The sequence below is a fragment of the Salarias fasciatus genome, chromosome 1 (assembly GCF_902148845.1).
Source record: "Salarias fasciatus chromosome 1, fSalaFa1.1, whole genome shotgun sequence".
Lineage (NCBI taxonomy): Eukaryota > Metazoa > Chordata > Actinopteri > Blenniiformes > Blenniidae > Salarias > Salarias fasciatus.
In genome coordinates, this window is record NC_043745.1 from 8,262,626 (window position 1) to 8,282,846 (window position 20,221).

Below are 20,221 nucleotides of genomic sequence, written 5' to 3' on the forward strand. Positions count from 1 at the left end.
AGCGTTTCCCAATATATGGTCTGGGACCTGACCGGAGGACTGCTGATGCCACATTGGGTGACCAGAGGCTTTGCCTGTTCAGCGATAAGACTCCTTCTAGATTGTTAAAGCAGTTGTATCAGGTCAGCTGGGCTTGGTCTTTTATGTCATATTGCTCCTCATCTCCGTGGCTTCTTCAGGTCGCGTTGTTCCCTACAAGCCTTTTTTGAGATGCTTCTTACCTGGACGACTGCGAATATGCAGAAACACTTTTTACATCTCAGAGAAGTTATGCAAGAGTGACCATTGCTTTTTTTCCTGCCTTGGTATGTTAGTGTACATTTGTCTTCCAGTATTTGCCTCCTCATGTTTTGGTAAATCAGAGATCAGAGTCGGGGTCTTGGTTTTTCTTAGAGCCAATCTTTGGCACTTCTCATGAGGATAAAAGGTTAACTGCTGCGCTATCGGGTATTTTTCAGAATATTTGATGCTGTAATGTGGATATCTGTTGAGCTGTATCTAAATAAATCATGAAGACGCTGAACTTGCTTTAATTTTTAAAGACATTTCAACATGTTTCCAGAGGGCTTCATCACTTCTCAGTGATTTATCTGAGATTTGTACTGGTGGAACTGTTAATCTTTGATGATGTGGTTGGGGTTGGGTCCATCTGCTCAGTTTTGTTTATTACAGAGTTTTGGTTTTGCTTAAAAGTTATTAGAAGAGAGTGGAACAAGGAAACCCACCAACACTCCATACAAAACATGTTGGGGGATCGATGGATAGAAAGACAGATCCCTGAAGGAAAATTCAAGTATCTGGCAGCTCATAAAGCCAACCACACTTCCACTCAACAGCTATACAGCTTTCGGGGGTTTATCAGCGTTCAGCCCACCAAGGCAGATGAGACCCATGAGGTCCATCTCTGGCCGTGCCAACCCACGAGAGATGAAGAAAACAGGTTTTTACTTGTTTCCTGATGCACACAGCTCTACAGAACCAAACAGACGCGCTATTGTTTTAACTGCATTCAGCCACATTGAAATATCCAGAAAGCTGTTCCCAGAATGTAACCATTGTTTACGCTGCATGTTTAAAAAGCAACATGTACTGTATACTCATTACCGGCGACGACTGGACTGATGTGGTTGGGTGGTGAACTGCGATACTCTAAATATCCGAATGAACACACAGCGATGTGGTCTGCCGACATTTTTCGAGATTATGCCCCTTTTATTGGTCCATTATATTCCAATCAGGAAAACAATGACAGAGGCATGAAAAAGACGTTCCAGTGGTTTCGCCCTCCGTGAGCCCCCAGCTGCTAATGCTAAACCTGCTTCATTTCCGCTCCTCTTCCCCGGCTTCCACGGTTCCCACAGTCCCAGAGATCCTGGGGAACGTCCCTCAGTTCCTCCAGGAAGGAGACGTCAGGGGAGGAAAGTGAGAGGGGCAGGAAAGAGTAGAGCTTTTCTTGGCATTAGATATTCGGGGCCAAATTTACCACAGAGATGGTGTTTTTCTTTAGGATTTCTCAGTCTAACTGTGGCACCGAATGTAGATAACATCCAACTTCGTAGATGTGTGAGCCCTTAGGAGAAATCCAGTCGTTACTCTGTACAGCACAAACGTGCTTTTATTGGATCAAATGAAAGTACAGACGACCACAAGAGATTTGAATTCTGATAAATGGGATGCTGAGATTAAGAAATCCAATGTGAATGTGACTATAAAATGAATGTTTCTGAAAAACTGGTACTCTTTAAATTGGAAACTTAAATAAAATACAGCTGTATGTCTGAATCACCAACATGTCACATATTAAAACCGAAAGAAAGGTTTCAAGTTTTCACTTAAAATCGTTGCGTCAACCAGTCTTACTGCATTGAGTCCATGTCACCAAATCCTTACCGTAGAAGCTGCTCCACTGTTTATGGTTGAATGCAGTTTAAATGCAGGAGAAAATTTCAGCATTGATTTAAAGTCTGGCTCGTGTTTGAAAAGCAGTTTTGACTCTTGGTTTGGTCTTGTTTGGGTTTTCCCAACTCCTCAGGGGCACGAGGCGTCTATCTAATCACTAAAAGTCAAGTATGAACCTAATTATGTATAAATGTGTCTAAGTATGATGCAGGGCAGATTATCTGCAGATGCTACTGTATAAAATCAGAGCTGATGAAATTCAGTCGAAACAATGAGCTGAAGATTCTCAGTTGAGATAAAATGGTGCAGCAGAGTTTGATCGTCTTCTCTGGGTTGTTATTACTAAGAGACAAATTTTAAATTATAAGTAGTCATTTAGTCCAGAACTTTAAATTATATCTGTACCCTTTAATAGTTGAGCCAAATAAAAATAAGCAATACAACTGCTAAAAACAAGCAGTTATGAATATTCTGAATGTGCTGTTGCAATATTTTCACCTCACAGTAAAACGAAAGCTGAGAAACTGACCAGTGAGGGGAAAGCGACCTGCTGGGAAATGCATGTGTGTCAGAGAGTACCGGGTGAACAGGAAGTGTCTGATGTTTCCTCTTCTTTTCCTCCTGTGGGACTGAAACGATGAGTCCAGGAACGAGCATCAGATCTCCGGACCGTGTCCCTGTCGGTGCGGTCCTGCTCATTTGGGTTTCTGTAGGACGACGAGCTGCGTTCCATTAAACGGTAGAGGCAGATGCCGTCTCACTCATGTGCGCCAGCTGTTGTTTGTAGTCCTGGAGAGCAGGTCTGGGTTTTTCCGTCCCAGGCAGCGCCGCGTCTGGAAATGATTTCAGTCGGCTCTTTCAAGTTTGGCTGCGTTTTCTTTTCTGTATTATTTTGATGTGACTCAGTTTTCGGGTACTTAGTCAACAGGTGACGGATGTGTTTAGCTGACTCGCGTCTCTCTGTCTTCAGGTTGATCTGCGGAGGAGGAGGAGGACCATGCTCTCCTGAATCGCTCCACCTTCAGACCCCCACGCCGCCTCTCCCCCATCATGAATCACACGCCGAGCCCGCACCTGTCCGACGGCGGTAAGTCGGCCGGGGGCGGCCTGCTGTGCAGCCTGGGTCTGGGATCGGACCGAGGGATCCGCTCCCCGGACAGCCTGACCCACACCCCCAGCCCCACCGGGGAGACGCCCAGCTCCAGCCCCCCGCTGCTGCTGTCGCCGGGGCTGGGGAGCTTCGGGCTGGGCTCCCTGGGGGCCATGGGCGAGGCAGCCGGAGGAGACTGGGAGAGCCGGGAGGAGCTGAGGCTCCGGGAGCTGGAGGAGGCTCGCGCCAGGGCGGCCCAGATGGAGAAGACCATGAGGTGGTGGTCCGACTGCACCGCCAACTGGAGGGAGAAGTGGAGCAAGGTGGGCCTCAGTGCAGAGGAGACGCGTTTGACCATTTTCTCATTTTGTGCATGACGTCAACAAAGGCCTGGACCCTCTGTGTTCCAGGTCCGAGCCGAGCGCAACCGAGCGCGAGACGAGGTCCGCCAGCTGAGGCAGCGGCTGGACACCCTCACCAAAGAACTGACCGGCGTCCGGCGGGAGCGGCAGGAGCTGGCCTCGGAGAACGAAACGCTGCGGCAGGAGGCGCTGCGTCTCCGCGGCGACATCGCGGCTCCTCCCCCTCCTCCGTCCGCCGCCTCGCCCTCCGCCTCCCCCGCGCACGCCCGTGGGGCGTCCTCCCCGTCCTCCCCGTCCATCCCTCCCTCCTCCCCTGCCTCGTCCTCCTCCTCTCAGGTCCACGCCGACGGCAGGCCGGACAGGGGTGGGGAGGGACCGCCGGGGTCACCGGAGCCAGAACCGGTCCGGGATGTAGACCTGGAGAGACAGAAGGTGGCTCAACACAAGGTGAGAGAACATGTGTTGATAGTTTTTCAAAAAACCCAAACATTTACAGTCAGGATTTGTTGGTTGTTTGTGAGCATCTTGTCTGGATTTTCAGCGTCTCACCTCTGTGTAGGTGGTTTGTTGAGTGTTTCAGCGTCAGTAGGTTGGCTTACAGTGTTAGATTTGTGGTTTTCAGTGAAATATCTCAGCTATGTTGGAGAGATGGTTTCAGAGTCCACACATTCCCTCCCCTCCCTTCAGCGTGAGAGCGACAGCAGTAGAAGTGAAGCCCCCTCACAGCGCCAGCTCAGTAATTTACACCGAATGGAGCGAAGGCGCCATGGAGAGGTCTGCTGTGAGACTTTTTACAGGAAAGTGGCTTCATGCAGTCCAGATGTAATGTGTGTTAGTGTGTGTAGTCCTGGTTGTGTCGGCTCTCTTCTTCACACACATTTGAACCTCTGTTCTGTCTCTGTTATTACCTCCACTCCAGCGAGGAGCTGCCACAGCGGCGCAGCCTCTTTAACCTCTCAGCCCGCCTCCTGTCTTCTGTACAGACCGGACCGTGTAATCGCAGCTTTTTAAAGAGATGCTGCTGTGGAGCTTTTTTTTTTTTCTTGACATTTATTGTTGAAAACCTACATCTTTCTCTGAAGATGCAGATTTGTTCACCTGTTTAATATTCCTGTTTGGATCCACACTAGCTAACAACCTCTTTTATTTTTCCCCTTGTCATACACACATCAAGGTTTTGCTGATAGATCCGGCCTTGTAGACATGAAAGGCAATTACTGTGTCCCCAATACCAGGCAGCTCGTGTCCTCTGCCGCTGCACCTGACCGGAGACTTGGAGAATGTAGGCCGTCTCTCCTCCGACATGATAAAACACACTCTGCCGGAATGGCTCCCCGGTGTGCGTGACTGTGTCGGGGTTTGTCCCATTTTAGAGACACCGGCGGTGTTGGTATCCACAGCCCAGGTACTCACCGCACTGACGGCGGTACATCTGATCGTTCTGTCCCACATCTGGAGCAGCTGCTTCTCTCTGTGGTGACACACTCAGAGGCAGAAGCATTAACTCAAGTCTAGTGATGCATTGGAAATCAGATTGTTTAAGTAACTCTCTGTTTCTCTGCTCTTTTCATCAGCTTAAGCTCTTGTCTCTGGTGAAAAACAGCTTTGTTTCTGTTTGGATAAATTCACTGGAGGAGTAGCCGCTCATTAATCCTCAACAGTTTTCCTCAGAAACTTTACAGACCACAAATATTTATAATCCAGCCTCAGAAAGTGCGGCTTTAATTCAACATTAGCTGCTGTTTGCAGGTTCCGTTAGTGCCGTTTTCATCATCTTTTTGTCATTCTGATAAATCTTTCAAGACATTTGGGTTATAGTGAACTTTCCTCCATCTGCCTGCAGTGAAGTGTCTAAACTGAATGAGAGACTTCACACAGGACCGACAGCTCACACACACTGCAGCAGTACAGCTGCATGCACAGAAATAACTGAAAACAGGCAGAAGTGATGTAAGTGTCAGCAACGCAGTAATGCCGCTTTATTTTTTGTGTTTTCAGAAACTCGATTTTCTTACTGATTTTCAGTCACCAGTCAGGTTTCACTGTAACACTTCCTTGTGGCATCTAAGACAGGATGTAGTTCATTTCATAACGAGGCAATGATCAGGGGTGTCGAACACATTTTAGATCAGATACAGCCACACACAGCCCAATTTCATCTTGGGGGGGCTGGACTGGTAAAACAGCCATAATGACCTTTAAGCTTCAGTATATGTGATGAAAGTGTTAGTATTCTCAACATAATGCCAATTTTAATGAATGGTCCACAAAACTGTTACATTATGCTTTTTTTTTTTTCAAACTCACCCTGACAGCATGGCTTTAAGGCTAGTTTGGTAGCAACGAGGCAGCTAGTTTAACAGCAACATCGCTGATGTCTCAGCTCGGGTCTCAGTGTTGTTTTGTCCGCTACTCTTAAGGGGGGGGAAAAAAGTTTTTTTTTTAATTTTCACAGTTTGCTTGGTGGTTTGGCGTCTAGATCAGAGCCTATTGTCAGCTGGTATCGATAAAAACTTATAATGTAGTCCTGTGGAAACAGTTTCTATGTCATTGTGTGTTAGTTTGAGTTGGTGTGCGTCCTCCACGGTTTGTCTTTCTTGTGATGTTTTGATAAATCTTTTACTTGAGGATCCACAGACTCTCCTGTCATCGCTTTGAAGGCAGGGTTTTGTATTTCAGGAGCGTGATTTGCTCAGGTTTTGTGAATACTCACAGGGAGCAGATCCGGAGGGACACCTTTTGTTCATCCTCTCAGCTTACAAAATCCAAGCTCAGGCTGCTCAGGCTGCTTCACACGTTCTGCACCATTCAAAGAGACTAGAGAAGTGGTCTCAGCTGCAGATCGATCCTCCATGTAGATGGTTTTTTAAAACATTGTCTTGATGAGATGAAGCATGTCTGTCCTATAAGCACCCAGTTAAAATGAGAACACAATGAAATGAGAGGTTTTTAGAGATGAAACAATGAATGATGCACTGCTGGTTCGGAGCTCCAGGAGGGCTTTAAGATGACATCCTCTTACACGGAGCTCCTGCAGCTCCTACCAGGGCTTCCCCCTGCTGTCATGCTGCTTATGTCTGAATCCATCTTTTTCTTCTCTGCATCAAACAAAATACTGTGTGATTATTCTGTCGCCTGGCTCTGTCCCTCTTGATAAACGGTCGTCATACTTTTCAGTCCGTTAGATTTAGAGATTTGTCTGCACGGCTGAAATATTAAAAGTGCTGCTCGGTTTATTTATGCACCAACAGTGCCGCTACTACGGAGAACACCTGTTCATGGTGCTCCAGTGCCATTAATAACAGCAGCTGAGCACTTGGGAAATGAAAAACGTTGCTAAAAATCCACATATCTGCTGTCCTATAAAAGTTACCGTTACACAAACAGTCTGGTCTCTGAGCTGCAGTTTTCATCCTCCCAGATTACGAGCCATCTTCTAACATCCTCTAGCAGTGGATCTTACTGTTAAACATTCACCACAGAGATTTAAAGGATGCAGCTGGATTGAGGAGGCAGTCAGACACGTCGGAGATAGTCGAGGACTTCAGTCTCACTGTCCTCTCTCCTTTCAGAGGACTTTAATTTTTTAAGCGCCTCCCTGTGTGAAGCCGGTTGCATTACACACTGAGACCTGATGTGACTAACAGAAACGCTTCATCATTTTTAGTTTTTCTGTATTCTCACCGTAAGCCGCGTCATCTGCCCCGAGCTGCACGTTCATGTTGCAGATCTCATCGTTAATCAAACCCTGACTCAGTCCTCCGTTAAAGCGTGTCTTCTTACTGATTCCTCGTTTGAGGATGACGCTGTGTGGCAGTTCCCAGAGGAGCGGACAGCCAGACTGATGTCCTGACCGTATTACAAGAATACGTAAGCACACACACACACACACACACACACACACACACACACACACACACTCAACATGGGCATGTACTCTAAAGCAACATTGCTTTATTATGTGCTAATTTGTTAGATTTGGAGTGTGAACGTTCTGAAAAAAATCCAGCTCCCCCGGCCTGTGTTTTTGAAAAGTCATTTCACCCAAAAACGAGCCTTTTCCATGAGGGTGGTTTGTGTGTATCAGGCCCCGCCCTTTCCCCTCATCAGAAATCACTGCACAGCGCGGCTGAGAGCAGTTCAGACATACCACAGATCGGCAGGCAGAGGATTTATTGACAGGCTGTCACAATTATGGCTTCACTATACTGTGCATACTGTGCTTATCCATACCGTGGGTCATATTAGTCTATTTCAGCCAGATATAGAATTAGATAAATTAAATTTCACCCTCTCCTGTCTCATGGTTTTGTCTCCAGAATTGAAAAGTGTCAATACAGAACAGCATGCTGGGAAAGCAAGCGACCCTAAACCTAACCTTAACTTGTTTCCTGTGACCATAAATAGTGTTAGCTTAACCCTTGCCACACCTGAGTCTCATCTTTAAATGTTTTTGGCCTAAAACTTCAATGGAAACATGCTTTCTGTTCCCAGAAGGGGAGCTGATGTGCATGCAGACAGATAAATGAAAACATCCACATTTACAGGTGAAATTTTGCATCTGTCTTAGATAAACTGTGATCGCTGCAGCAGAAGCTCCCATTTGTTTCAGGTTCACAGACTTCCACCTCTCAGGAACTCGGCTTCATCCTGACTTACACTGGGAAATACTTGCAGGCCGTGCAGATCCCAGCGGAGCGTAATAATGTGTGTCAGTGGCGGCAGCAGAGGTGGTCTTGTAAGAGTGGATAGCTGTTGCTCACACAGCACCGCCTCATTTCCTGTCTCCCTCCATTGTTCTGGTTCTCACACACCCTGAGTGCTTCCACATGTGGCACAATGCACTTTGTCTGACAGACATCTGTTACACAGTGGGTCCCCCTGTTGGCCGTTATGTAGAATAACTGCAGCAGCATCACAGAGTGTTTCCTATTTGAAAGCACTTCAGTGTTCAATACTACGACTAAAACTTTGATATTCTGTATCTCTAGAAAAACAAACAAAAAACAATCCAGAGGTGAAACAAGGTTGTCATGAATATGTTAATGAAAGACAGAAATTAAACCGACACAGAAATGCTTCGCCCGACAGTTTGTGCGGCGCAGAGGAATATTTGTGTGTAATTTGACCTCAATGCATATCATCAGGACTGAATCAGTGTCATCAACCCAAAGCGCTCGGAAAATGTTGAAACCGCTGATGGCAATCTAACCCACAGCAGAGGTGAAAATCCTCCAGTGGGCCTGCTGATGATTGGGATGATGACTGTAATTTACATGGTCCACATCCATCCTGTTGGTGCTCAATCAGTTTGTTTATTTGAAACCTGTGTTGTCGAGTCCTCCGCTGTGTTTCCGTCCACAGTAAACATGAATAAATTCCTGCTCCTCACACAAGAAATGTCCTCGATGAGAACTTCTCTCTGCAAAATGTTCCACTTTGCAGAGAGCCTTGCTCTTGCCAGAAACACCCTGGATGTTTGTGTAGTTACCATCGGTCAAATTAAAGACTGTTTTAGTTTCCGTGCTCGCAACATTATGCTGAATTTTAAAAGGTGAACAGCTGCTTATTTCTCCAGTATTTACTAGTCACATCACAAAAAAGCAGGATGATTTATAATGGGTACTTGTCAACTTCTTGTGAGTTATTCACTCATTCCACACTTCCTACACAGTTTCCTGTGAATTACATGTTTTACCCTTTCCGGTACAGAAACTCACCCCCGGTCCTGAAGCACCACTGTGGTTTTCCCATCCTGCCTCAATGTGATGAATATATCATCACCCAGCCCTGCGGAAAGCCTGATAATGAGCTGCTGGATGTGCTGGAGCATCTGAAACATGCAGCAGCACTTCATACTGTGAGGGGTTGTTTGGTTAATCCGTAATGTAATCTGATGCTGTGAATCTTTGCTCCTGAGAAACCTAAACATGTGTAAGCTGTAGTGATTCATGTGTCCATTGATTCGATGTGTGTCTGTGTTTGTCTTTTCACAGACTGTCAGCTCCACAGCAGCCTTTATTTCTCTCTTTGTCACCTGATGTTATTTTAAGCCACTCAGTTGAAACAAAGCTGATATAGATGTAGATGTGCAGATGATTCTTGGGTTTGTTGTTGAAGCTCTGTCACAATATAAACCTACAGCAGCATAACTAAGAAAATGTTCCCTGGGTCCAGAACAACAAATACAAGCGTAATCAAAGAGAAAAGTTTGAATACTGATCATTAAAGGAGACTTTTATGACGTCTGAAAGCTCTACATCTCATTGGACTTCAAGTAAAGTTTTGTCATCAAAGAGCAGCCTGGATTTATGACAGCGCACACAACTGACGCAGTCTTTGTTTTCCAGTATTCGCTTCAACCATACAGCATATTTTCTGTACCTGCTGTATTCAACGTAGAGTCTCTCAGATTGGAGTTGTTTACAGATCCCCTGTCCATCGCAGTGTCAATACAGAGACATGGTGTCACAGCTTCACGTTGAAGGTCGGGAATTAGAGACAAGTCTTTGGGCTGTGAGAATAAGCAGAGAACTGGAGAAAACAAATCTAAACACACATACAGTGTACGAAACATGTCAGCTACACAGAAAGGCCTGGAATCGAACCAGGATTTCTTCACCGTGAGGCCACATTGCTAACCACTGCTCAGCCTGGCAGTGAAACGCTCGATGAGGGAATCTGTATCATGTGGAACAAACCGTTTCTGATGAGTCTACTAATTTACTCAGTCTTGTCCTTTCATTTGTAATCTATAGCTTCACGTCTGTTAGACTGATTACATTATGATTTAATTCTTACTCTGATTGTCCCTGGCTAATGCATCCCTCTCATTTTCAGACTTTCCTCATGTCTTCAGTCAAGTATATTGAACTCTCTTTCCACACACGCTTTTCCTGTTAAGCAAGCGGTAAATCAGAGAGACTTTTGTAATTCTATAACTTCCCACTACATCGATTCACGAACAAATACCTGCAGAGCTCCGCCGCGTTCCCGCCAAAGACGACGTTCCTTTTGAAGAAGTCTTTAGGTCGACCTGATGAATACCTTCCAGAGACATTGCAGAGTTATGACGCCTGTGGGAGACAGCAGTAGTATTTTACATCTTGCAGATGCTGTGCGAGATAGAGAGCAGGGAGGAACTCTGAGTTTTACTGTTTGAGAGCCAGGGCGGATAGATTTACCGTGCTCTATATTTCCAATGTCTTCTCTGTTAAGGCCATTAGACGGAATGAGACGTGAAAACGTTCGGTCATGAGGAAACACTCAGGGACCAGTTGGCAGCGACTTCAGGTGATCGGCTGGATGAAAGGGTTTGGATGTGGTGAAGCGGAGGGTGGAGAGGTGACGGAAGAGCCGAGCCGGGAGAAGCCTTTCAGAGCGAGAAGTGAAGGATTAAGACTGAGAATGAGGAGAAGCTCGGACACCCGCCGGTGTTTTATCAGACGTGTCTGGAAGGCACCGCTAATGAAGACCCATCTATAAACTGTCACATAAAGTTTTTATGCTTGTATCTGTTATGTGAAAGTGGTGAGGTTTAAAGAACAGCTTTTATCTTGTGGATAAAAAAAGAGACTTTCAAGGATGATCGAAAGTTTTTCAAGCTTTGCAACCTGCTCGATGAAAGTCTTTCTTAAAATTGATTTTCGGTGTAGAGGAGCAGCTCTGTGGCAGAAACTGGATTCTCTCTGACTTTAAGTCAGATTCAGTTTCTGAAAAAAAAAAATTTAAAAAGACATGTCATGTTTTATGTTTAGTAAAATTGAAAGAAAATATAATCCTACTGCTCGCTTTCACAGTTTTGTTATTTGTTTCTCTTGCATTTTTGCTTCTTTTTTCTCTCCCCTTTGTCCCTCACTCTCTCTTTCTTTTCTCAGGTTTGCTTTTTGCTTTGTTTTTTCGCTGTCCATCTGAAGATCTTTGTCTTGCATGTTATTTTTTAGTCCCACTTAACTCTAATCTTTATCAGAAAACAAATGTTTCTTATGCAAACATAAAACCAAACAACTAAAGAACCTCACTCTTCAGCCTCTGGTCCTTTGTTTGTATTGTTTGCTTCCTGCAGTTTCTCTTGATTGCTTCCGTGCTGCGTGTTTTGCGTCTCTCCCTGCTGAAACACACCTGATTGCAGTGAGATGCTCCTCGTGTGTTTCTCGGAGCTTGGTCATGACGGTCATTAGATTCAGGTGTGTCGAGGTCAGGAGTGCTCGTCTCATACCCTGTGTGACGTCCTCCCGTGTCTCTGTCTCTTCCCGTCAGGACCTGGAGCTGCTGGACTCGGTGCTTCGCTCCAGAGCGGCGGGCGCCGACGCGCCGGAGGGCTGGGACGGCCGCGGCTCGCGCTCGGCGTCCGGCCCGAGCCGGCAGGAGCGCAGCAGGCAGCTGTGGGACGACGTGGGCTCGGCGGAGGAAGACTCCAGCAAGCTCAACGCCCTGCAGCTCCGTCTGGACGAGTCCCAGAAAGTCCTGCTGAAGGAGAGAGAGTAAGACAGACGTCTGGGACAGCAGGGCGAGCAGTCATGTGTGCCCTCGGCTCTATTGGCTGAAATAAAGTTTCCAGCAGTAAAAACCTCCTAAAGACTGTCAGCGCGCTGTATAGCATGAGCCGTTATCACAGTTGAACGTGAACAGCTTCACTTCGCATCTTTTCAGAGGATGAAACTGATCAGTCTTTAGTTACTAGTCGTAGTTCTGCTGCTCAGATCTGGGTTGTATTGATTATATCGGGTCAGCGAAGCTTCACCAGCTCCGAGGTGAACCTGCAGTGGTGCAATATCTGTTGGCTTCACTGTAATGTTTTATCGAGTCAGAGTCTATAGACGCGCTCTCTGGCCTTTAAGAGCTAATCTGACGGGACTCTGAGGAAAAACATTTCCGAACCACTAAGTTATTTTGCAGATTGCTCAATTCTTCATAAACCTGTCATATAAAATATTGCATTAAAAAAAACATTCCGTTTTAAATGTGGGACATAGGAGGTGGTTGGAAATGGCTCCTACAGGAACTGCTCTAAAGCTCAATTGTCACTCTTCAGTAATAAAAAAAACAAAAAAACTGGTTTTATTATTATCAGAGAGCAATCTGCAGTTTGAATTTTTCTCCAGCATGTCATCAAAGAAACTTCTTGGATTATCATTCACTTTAGATTAAGAATCTGCTTCACGTTTTAAACACCACAGTTTAAAGGAGTGCTAATGTCCACAAAAACACACCAAGAGAGAACTGTTCACAGAAACGAAGGCCTTAAATATTCTTTACATATTCTTTCTATTGCTACCTGTGATTTTGAAGAGATCTAATTTGCTGTGCAAATGAAGGAAAGCAGTCTGTGATCATTGTTAAGTACAAAAAGAGCCTGAATTTGGAAATTATCCACAGTGAAACCAAAATGCAAAGACATGAGAGCAGTGACTCTGAGTGCCGGACGTGTGTTTGTGCTCCACAGAGACAAGCTGGCTCTGAGCAAGAGCATCGAGAGGCTGGAGGCGGAGCTCAGCCAGTGGAAGCTCAAATACGAGGAGCTCAGTAAGAGCAAGCAGGAGGCTCTCAAACAGGTGAGGAGGGCGCGTGGTGACAGGGCGGCGGGGCGGCGGAGCACGTCCGCAGGGCTGTTTGGCTCCACTGAGCCGTCACTTCAGGGAAGAAGCATCTGTCACACGGTTCAGAGGTTTTACAGACCCTGAAAATCCATCTTCCTCACCCTGGAGACGCTCTTAAAACACTCTGAACGGGTCAAACCTGAATTTTGGTCATCGCTGTAATTGTAAAACAGATTAAATGTTCCTCTTTTTCCTCTCTGGAGGACGTGAACTCCCTCTTACTCCTCTAGAATCAACTGGAACAGGTTTAGGTCCAGAACCTGACTTCTAAACGCCCTGCGGACGTAGTGAGCTCACATTTCTGCAGAAACACTCCAAAATAAAATAAATTGAAAGCATTTATAGCTGCAAAAGGAGGCCAGCTCTGTATTAAAGTGTGTGTAACTGAATACATTGTCAATACATTCCCCGCTGGTGTGATCGCCAGCCGTCTGGATACTTCAGTCTATACAGACCTCAGGTTACCAACATAAACTCACACTGCAGCTCTTATCCCTAACTCACCTGGAATGTGGCATTTATCTTACAGGTGCATTTTTATATAAATTCATTCAGGACTTTTAAGAAGGAACTGATGTCAACAACTTGGGACCAAACATTTATGTCCTTTAATAATAAGTCATGAAGAAACTCTTAAATCAGTGTTTTTCAGTGTCTTCTGTTGTGTTTCAGACAGAATTGGTTTGGCAGCGCAGACCTGATAAAACTTCTCATCACATCCAATCTCCTCCAGCAGCTTCTCTCTTCAGCTCGAATTTCTCCATAAAACTGTAAATATGAACTCGGGTCCGGTTGTTTTCTGGACGATGCGGTGAAAACAGGACGACTTTTACTCGCTTCAAAGAGACAGTTGTGAGGACAGCAGAGTAGTGGGTGGGATTTGTGTTTAAAGACACTTCACCTGCAGAGACTCCACTGCCTCGTGTTCAGGGTCTCATGTTTGATTCCCGGCCGGCCTTCATCCACTGTGATAGCATCATGTGAAGCAGAGTATTCACGCTGCAGCATTAATCCCAGTGTGGAGCACGGCTCCAGCAGGCAGGATTTCACTCTGCACGTTACTCTGTGGGTTTGGGCAGGAGCTCAGACTTCCTTATTGTTGGACAAAGGTGGTTTTCATCCACCAGCAGCTGGACTTTGGTCTGGATTCACTTTTTGATAGATTTTATTGGTCTCAGGCTTCAGATTAAGGCTGTAGCTGGCAGCAGTGAGGAAAATCATAAAAGTCAGCCGGATGCGTATTCAGAGATTTTCTCTCCACCTCTCTGATTTCCAAGAAACATACAGAAGAAAGTCGTGTCCCTGCTACTCGTGTTTCTCTGAGCGATGCTGAATCCAGTTTTGAGGTGACGGTGTGATTTGAAATGGAGAAGTTCTAATAGAAATCTCTCAGTTTAGACCAGAGATTTGAACAAATAAGACTCATACAGGTACCAGCAAAAGAAAAATGTCTGCAGTCACGCAGCATATTTTACCCTAAAGGTAGAATAGAACTTAATACAGTCCATCATCTTCTTAGCACTAAAATATTCACACAACAACCATGTAATTTTAGACTTTAAGGGTTTCCTTTGCACAGAGTAAAATGATGGAAATGTCTATATTTTCACAAAACCAAACAATTATGATCGAAGACTCAATACGGAGCTGATTTTAATTTTATCAAAATAATGGTATTTTTCTATTTCCATTTCAAGCCTTTGTTTTAGGGAATTTATCAATATTTAGCTTTCCAGGTGAATGTCCAAATAACCCCATTGTTCACTTACAGTAGGTTATAATACATATTTGATTAACCGAAATATTGAAATAGTGTCCCGTTGATTTTTTGAACAGCGTGTTAAGAACTCCGTTGAAAGATTTTCTGCACTAGAAACAAAAAAAAAGGATATGTGATTCAATGAAAGCCTGGTAATTGAGTTGAATACATGAACTGTACGAAGACAGATTAAAATCTCTTTGTGTGTGAACCAGTGACCACGGTCAGTTTTGGAGTTAGTTTGTCGTTTTCAGCTCGTTCACACAGCTGCCTGTGGGTCTGACTCCCATCCGACAGTAACCAGGTGTCGCTGCGAGCATCCGCTCAGCAGAGCAGCGCCAGCTCTCCTCAGAGCCCCGGAAAACACGGAGGGCCGAGTCAGCAGTGGGAACCACCTGAGGTGTCCTCCGGTGGCGTCTCCTGGTCAGAGGTGGACGGTGGCTCCGTGGTATTAATCACACGGCTGCACGCGCTCGACAGGAAGCACGGCGGCTGAACGCTGAAATCACTGACCTTTTCCTTCAGCGAGGGGGAAGAACACCTGGTACCAGGAGGCTTCCGATAAGCACTACAAACCCGACCAAGACTGAAAGCTCAACGCATCATTTTACTGCAACTAAATACAAATAATACGCAATAAATGCAGATATGTGTATTTTTACACAGATATAATTTACATAAACCTGCGTCTAATTCTCAAAAACAGCCGCTCAATGTTTCTAACATATAATCTATTCTAAAACGTCATGTTTTATCGAACACAACTATTAAGCATCACTTTGTTGGTGGAAAGAATGAGAGCGAAGGATTTATTATCTGCATGAAGCTACTTGGGAGCAATAATATCAGTTATTTTCTTCCTGCAGCAGCTGATCAGACCTGCACACTTATCGGAGGAATTATGGACTTTTCTTCCTGGGAGAAATGGCTTCATCTCAGATCAGTCTCCTTTTTTTTTGGGGGGGGGGGGGGGGGGCTTTTCACAGCATGTCGGCTCTATTGAATCATTGATTTATCCTCCGCTGCACCTGATCGGAGGGATTATCTCATCATTCTCTGCCTCAGGGTTCGTAAATTCAAGCTTTTTCCCAGATTAACAGAGCAGATGTATTTCAGACTGATCCAGGCATTTAACGGTGAATCAGATCAACATGCTGGTCTGAACTTTACACTCTGGTTTTCACTGCACATCTCAGTTCAGCTCAGCTTGTTTCAGTTCACATGCCTTCAGTGGCCACAGTCTCATCTGTGTGCAGCGGTGGACTAGTGAGTGTTAAAGCGTCTTTGAGATGACTTTGTCCCTCGGTTTGATGGAAATCAACACTTCCTGCTGGAGGGTTTTCGCACAGCTTTCTCCCGTCAGCAGAAACCTTTTCGGTGTTTTCTGTCCATCTGTCTTCCACACCTGCTCTATCCAAGTCTGGATCTCAGGAGGTTTTCTTTCAAAGTCAGAGCAGCTCGACATCAGGATCAAATCTGTTTTGACTTTAGATTTCCTAACTCCTGAGTCCAACCAGCTCCGTTTGAAACCAACAGATTCCTTCTTTCCTGGGGGTCAAGGGTCATCAGGGGTAACCTTTGCTCCTCTATCCTCCCTGCCACCAGGTTCCCCAAGGAGATGATTGACATTAAAATCCTCATCAGGCTTTAGGACCAGACAAGATCTCCTTCAGCCAAGGATTTACTGTAGTTCGTTTGTTATTCTGAATGTGAAGCATCACGTCCAAATGATGCCAACATAGAAATGTAAACAGAAACAACTGGACTTGTTTCATGTGTTTGACGACATCAACTTCACCACTTCATGGCTCCTCTCGTCACTCTGGGTTTCTAATGCTAATGACCTCAGGTTTCTATCTTAATGGACCATAAGGCCATTAGTCTGACCATTTAGTTCGACTGTATCATAAAACAAATCAATTACAGCTAAAAGCAAGTGCTGTGGTTCTTCTTCATTGGCTTTTGCAGATATTCTGTTTCCCTCCTTCTTCAGCATACAACAGTTTTTAAAAGGTTAAAAAGAACAACAAACTCGGCTCCAGTGATTATCTTTTTTTTTTTTGTTTTCTGTATCTGAAGTTGTCCTTGGGTTGTGGTGGCTTCTTTCACCACTAGGGGGCGGTCCAGGCTCGCAGGCAGGGAACAGGGAATTACAATGTACCAAAAAGAGTGAGATCAAACCAACAAGAGAAAGAAAGCAGAGAGGAGATGTCAGGACGGCGATGAGGGCTGTTTTGAAGATAAGCTCTCTGGGAGAGATGCAGATGAAAGCAGGATAAGGTGAGGCGTTGAAGGTGGAGAGGAGACGCCGGCATCGAGGCACTGATCAGATAAGTACAAGGAGGGATGAAAAGGGATGGGAGAGGAGATTGAGTCATCTTATCTGCACGCTTGTTGCTGCCTCTGAATCACAGGAGACGTCCACGACCACCCTTTAGGACAGGCAGGACAAGGTCCTCTTCCCGTAAACACTCAGCGATAACACCAAATGTCACAGTGTTTAAGGTGCAGCTTGAAACATTCTGATTTTTTTTTAATTGTTTTTCTAAATTGTTTTATTGGTTTTCCAACTTATTGATAATGTTACTGAATTATTCCACCCCATCAACTTTGATTCAACTTCCAAATATTCTTCTAAACAAGAATTTTATTTGATTTTTATTCATTTTAATTGGTCTGGTAGAAACCAGTAATGTAATTATTGCCAATACTTTATTAATTTTGATCATTTTAAAGGTGATAAAGCCCAAGATGTACTAATTTGCCACACAGTTATAAAGTATTGTACCCAATGTTGTCGTAGCAATTATACAGTAATTAAAGTTAAACTTAAATTATTTAAATTATTTATCAAAATAGGCAAATTAATGTCGTCATTTTTTAAGAATTACTTTTAAAATGGCCAATAACTGTTAGTACATGACTGGTTGCTTCAGTCTTCCAGTTCAGAGTTTCACACATGCAGGCTGCAGACCAAACGTGGCCCACAGGCTTCAGTTCAGCTTGTCGGATGACTCTGCATTGTGTACAAATGATTAGCAACAATAACTGCTGTCGCTGGGTTTTCCACTCGGGAGCGTTCTGGACACCTTACTGCTGGTGAAGAGCCGTTAGCATCAGTCACACTGCCAGGGGGAAGCTGCACAAGTCCTTTGTTCAGAGGATTCTCCAGGCTTTATTCCCACATTAACCTGAAGAGAAACAATAAAATGAAGATGAAGTCAGGTCATATGGTGCAACTTGCAGCTGTTGTCCAGCCTATAGATCAGATTGGACTGAATGTATCTAAACTCTGTTTTGTGTTTGAAGCTCCTTCTCTATTTTCTCGACAGCATTTTACACATATCCCCTAATATTGTGTCTTTCTTGCCTTCTCCCTGTCGTGTTCAGCTGAACCTGCTAAAGGAAATGCATCAGGATGAACTCGGCCGCATATCTGAAGACTTGGAAGATGAGCTGGGGGCTCGGACCAGCATGGACAAGAAGCTGGCCGAGCTACGAGCTGAGGTGAGGCGTCCGTCACAATATTCAATGTGCACACGCTTTGCAGTATCACCACTCACCTCCTCAGCAGGATTTTGAGCGTGCAGTCATGACTGTGTTTCTCTGCCAGATGGAGCGGCTGCAGGTGGAGAACGCGGCGGAGTGGGGGCGCCGGGAGCGCCTGGAGACGGAGAAGCTGGCCCTGGAGAGGGATAACAAGAAGCTGAGAGCTCAGGCCGAAGACCTGGAGGAGCAGTTGGCCAAGAAACGCCGGCAGGCCGCCTCCGCTCTCGACACCGACCTCAAGGCCATCCAGACCGAGCTGTTTGAGAGAAACAAGGTCAGCAGAAATCCTCCCTCCTTACTGCGCCTCCTGCCTCCACCTGCTGCTCTTTTCCTGTTGCTCCTCTAAATGAAGCTTTGAGGCCACAAAACACACATTCAATCTGATTGATGCTTCGTTCATCAACACGATATTCTCAAAAGCGTGAACGTGACCATCAGACTGTCTCTGTCCACTCCTCCACGGCTTCGGCAGTTTTACTGAGGCTGGAGGTCCAGACAGGCCCCTCAGGACCGCCACGGTCCCCCATCACCCCAATGCTGCTGAGGCCAGGGGGTGTGTGTGTGTGTGTGTGTGTGTGTGTGTGTGTGTGTGTGTGTGTGTGTGTGTGTGTGTGTGTGTGTGTGTGTGTGTGTGTGTGTGTGTGTGTGTGTGTGTGTGCGTTCTTGTATTTCTATCCTTGTCGGGGCCAAATGTCCCCACAAGGATAGCAAAACGTGGAACGACGTGCCTTGTGGGGACCTTTTTCCGGTCCTAAGTAGGAGAAACAGTGTTTTCTTGACCATGTTGTTGTTACTGAAAAAAGTAAAAATGCAAAAACATTTCTTTCGGGTTAGGCTTTATTGTGGTGTGGGTTAGGGTAAGGGTCAGGGTTAGGGGCTAGACATGAATGGGAGTCAATGGACGGTCCCCACAAGGATAGAAATACAAGACTGGGCGTGTGTGCGTGTGTGCGTGTGTGCGTGTGTGCGTGTGTGTGCTGCCTGAGATTTTCAGTTCAATGCAGTGACAAGGCTTTTTTTCTTATTTATTTATTTATTTATTTTTTAAGTTTCAGAGCTCCTGGAACAGATGCATGTAGTGAAGACTTTGCACTGCCCTTGCTTTTCCGGAACAATGTCAGCTGTGTGCGTGCGTGCGTGTGTGTGTGTGTGGGATTGATCGTGTTTTGTGTAAAGTGTTAAAACCTCAGTATTGATCTCAGGACAAAGAATGGGAAATAGAGCGAGCAATTAAGACTAAAGATATGGACATGCACGCATGTGCGCGCGCGCACACACACACACACACACACACACACACACACACACACACACACACACACACACAGACAGAGGACAATAGAGGGTGAGAGAGAGAGTGACGATGTGGACACAGCGTGTGTGTGTGTGTGTGTGTGTGTGTGTGTGTGTGTGTGTGTTTGATATGAGTATTACCTTCATTTAACCTGAAATACATGAAAACATCACTTTGTGCCTGTGCAGCTCATCAGTTCTCTGAGTCGGGGCGTCGTCCTGTCCTGCTCGTCTCATCCAGCTTGTCACGGGAGCGTTCTGAGGGTAGCAGACCCCGAGCGGAGCTCTCGCCGCAGTGGTCTGCTTGATTGTTGAAGCAGCCTCGGGCTAACGGTGCAAACTGTGAGGACCGGTAACAGGTGGAAGGAGTCCGGCTGAAGCTTCAGTTAGACCAGGTCGTCAGCGTCGGGGGGCGTGCAGCTCAACAAGCCGATGACCAACGAAGTTAACTTCATTAAAAGTTTGCTCTCTGTTGTGTGAAGAGAGACACTCTAATGTTCAGGTTCAGCATTCCCCCTCTTTCAGAGCGCTACTTGTGCTTTAAAATGAACTGAAGTGGGAAGTTTTAGAACAAATCTTTGAAGCATCCAGTATTAAAATGTAACAACTGAAATGTTTCAGTAAAAAAAAAAAAAAGCAAAGCATTATGCATTTTTAATAATTTACCTAA

The 20,221-nt window shown here is 45.4% G+C and overlaps 1 protein-coding gene across 1 annotated transcript in view; it reads left to right on the forward strand.

The window, feature by feature from the left end:
• ccdc102a (coiled-coil domain containing 102A) overlaps positions 1–20,221 on the forward strand; it is a 73,988-nt gene that overhangs the window by 37,964 nt on the left and 15,803 nt on the right. The window contains exons 2-7 of the mRNA XM_030096744.1: positions 2,870–3,312; positions 3,400–3,798; positions 11,611–11,834; positions 12,797–12,905; positions 18,100–18,216; positions 18,323–18,532. Of these exons, the coding sequence (XP_029952604.1) occupies positions 2,950–3,312; positions 3,400–3,798; positions 11,611–11,834; positions 12,797–12,905; positions 18,100–18,216; positions 18,323–18,532 (1,422 nt within the window). The 5' untranslated portion in view covers positions 2,870–2,949. The remainder of the gene's footprint in view (positions 1–2,869; positions 3,313–3,399; positions 3,799–11,610; positions 11,835–12,796; positions 12,906–18,099; positions 18,217–18,322; positions 18,533–20,221) is intronic.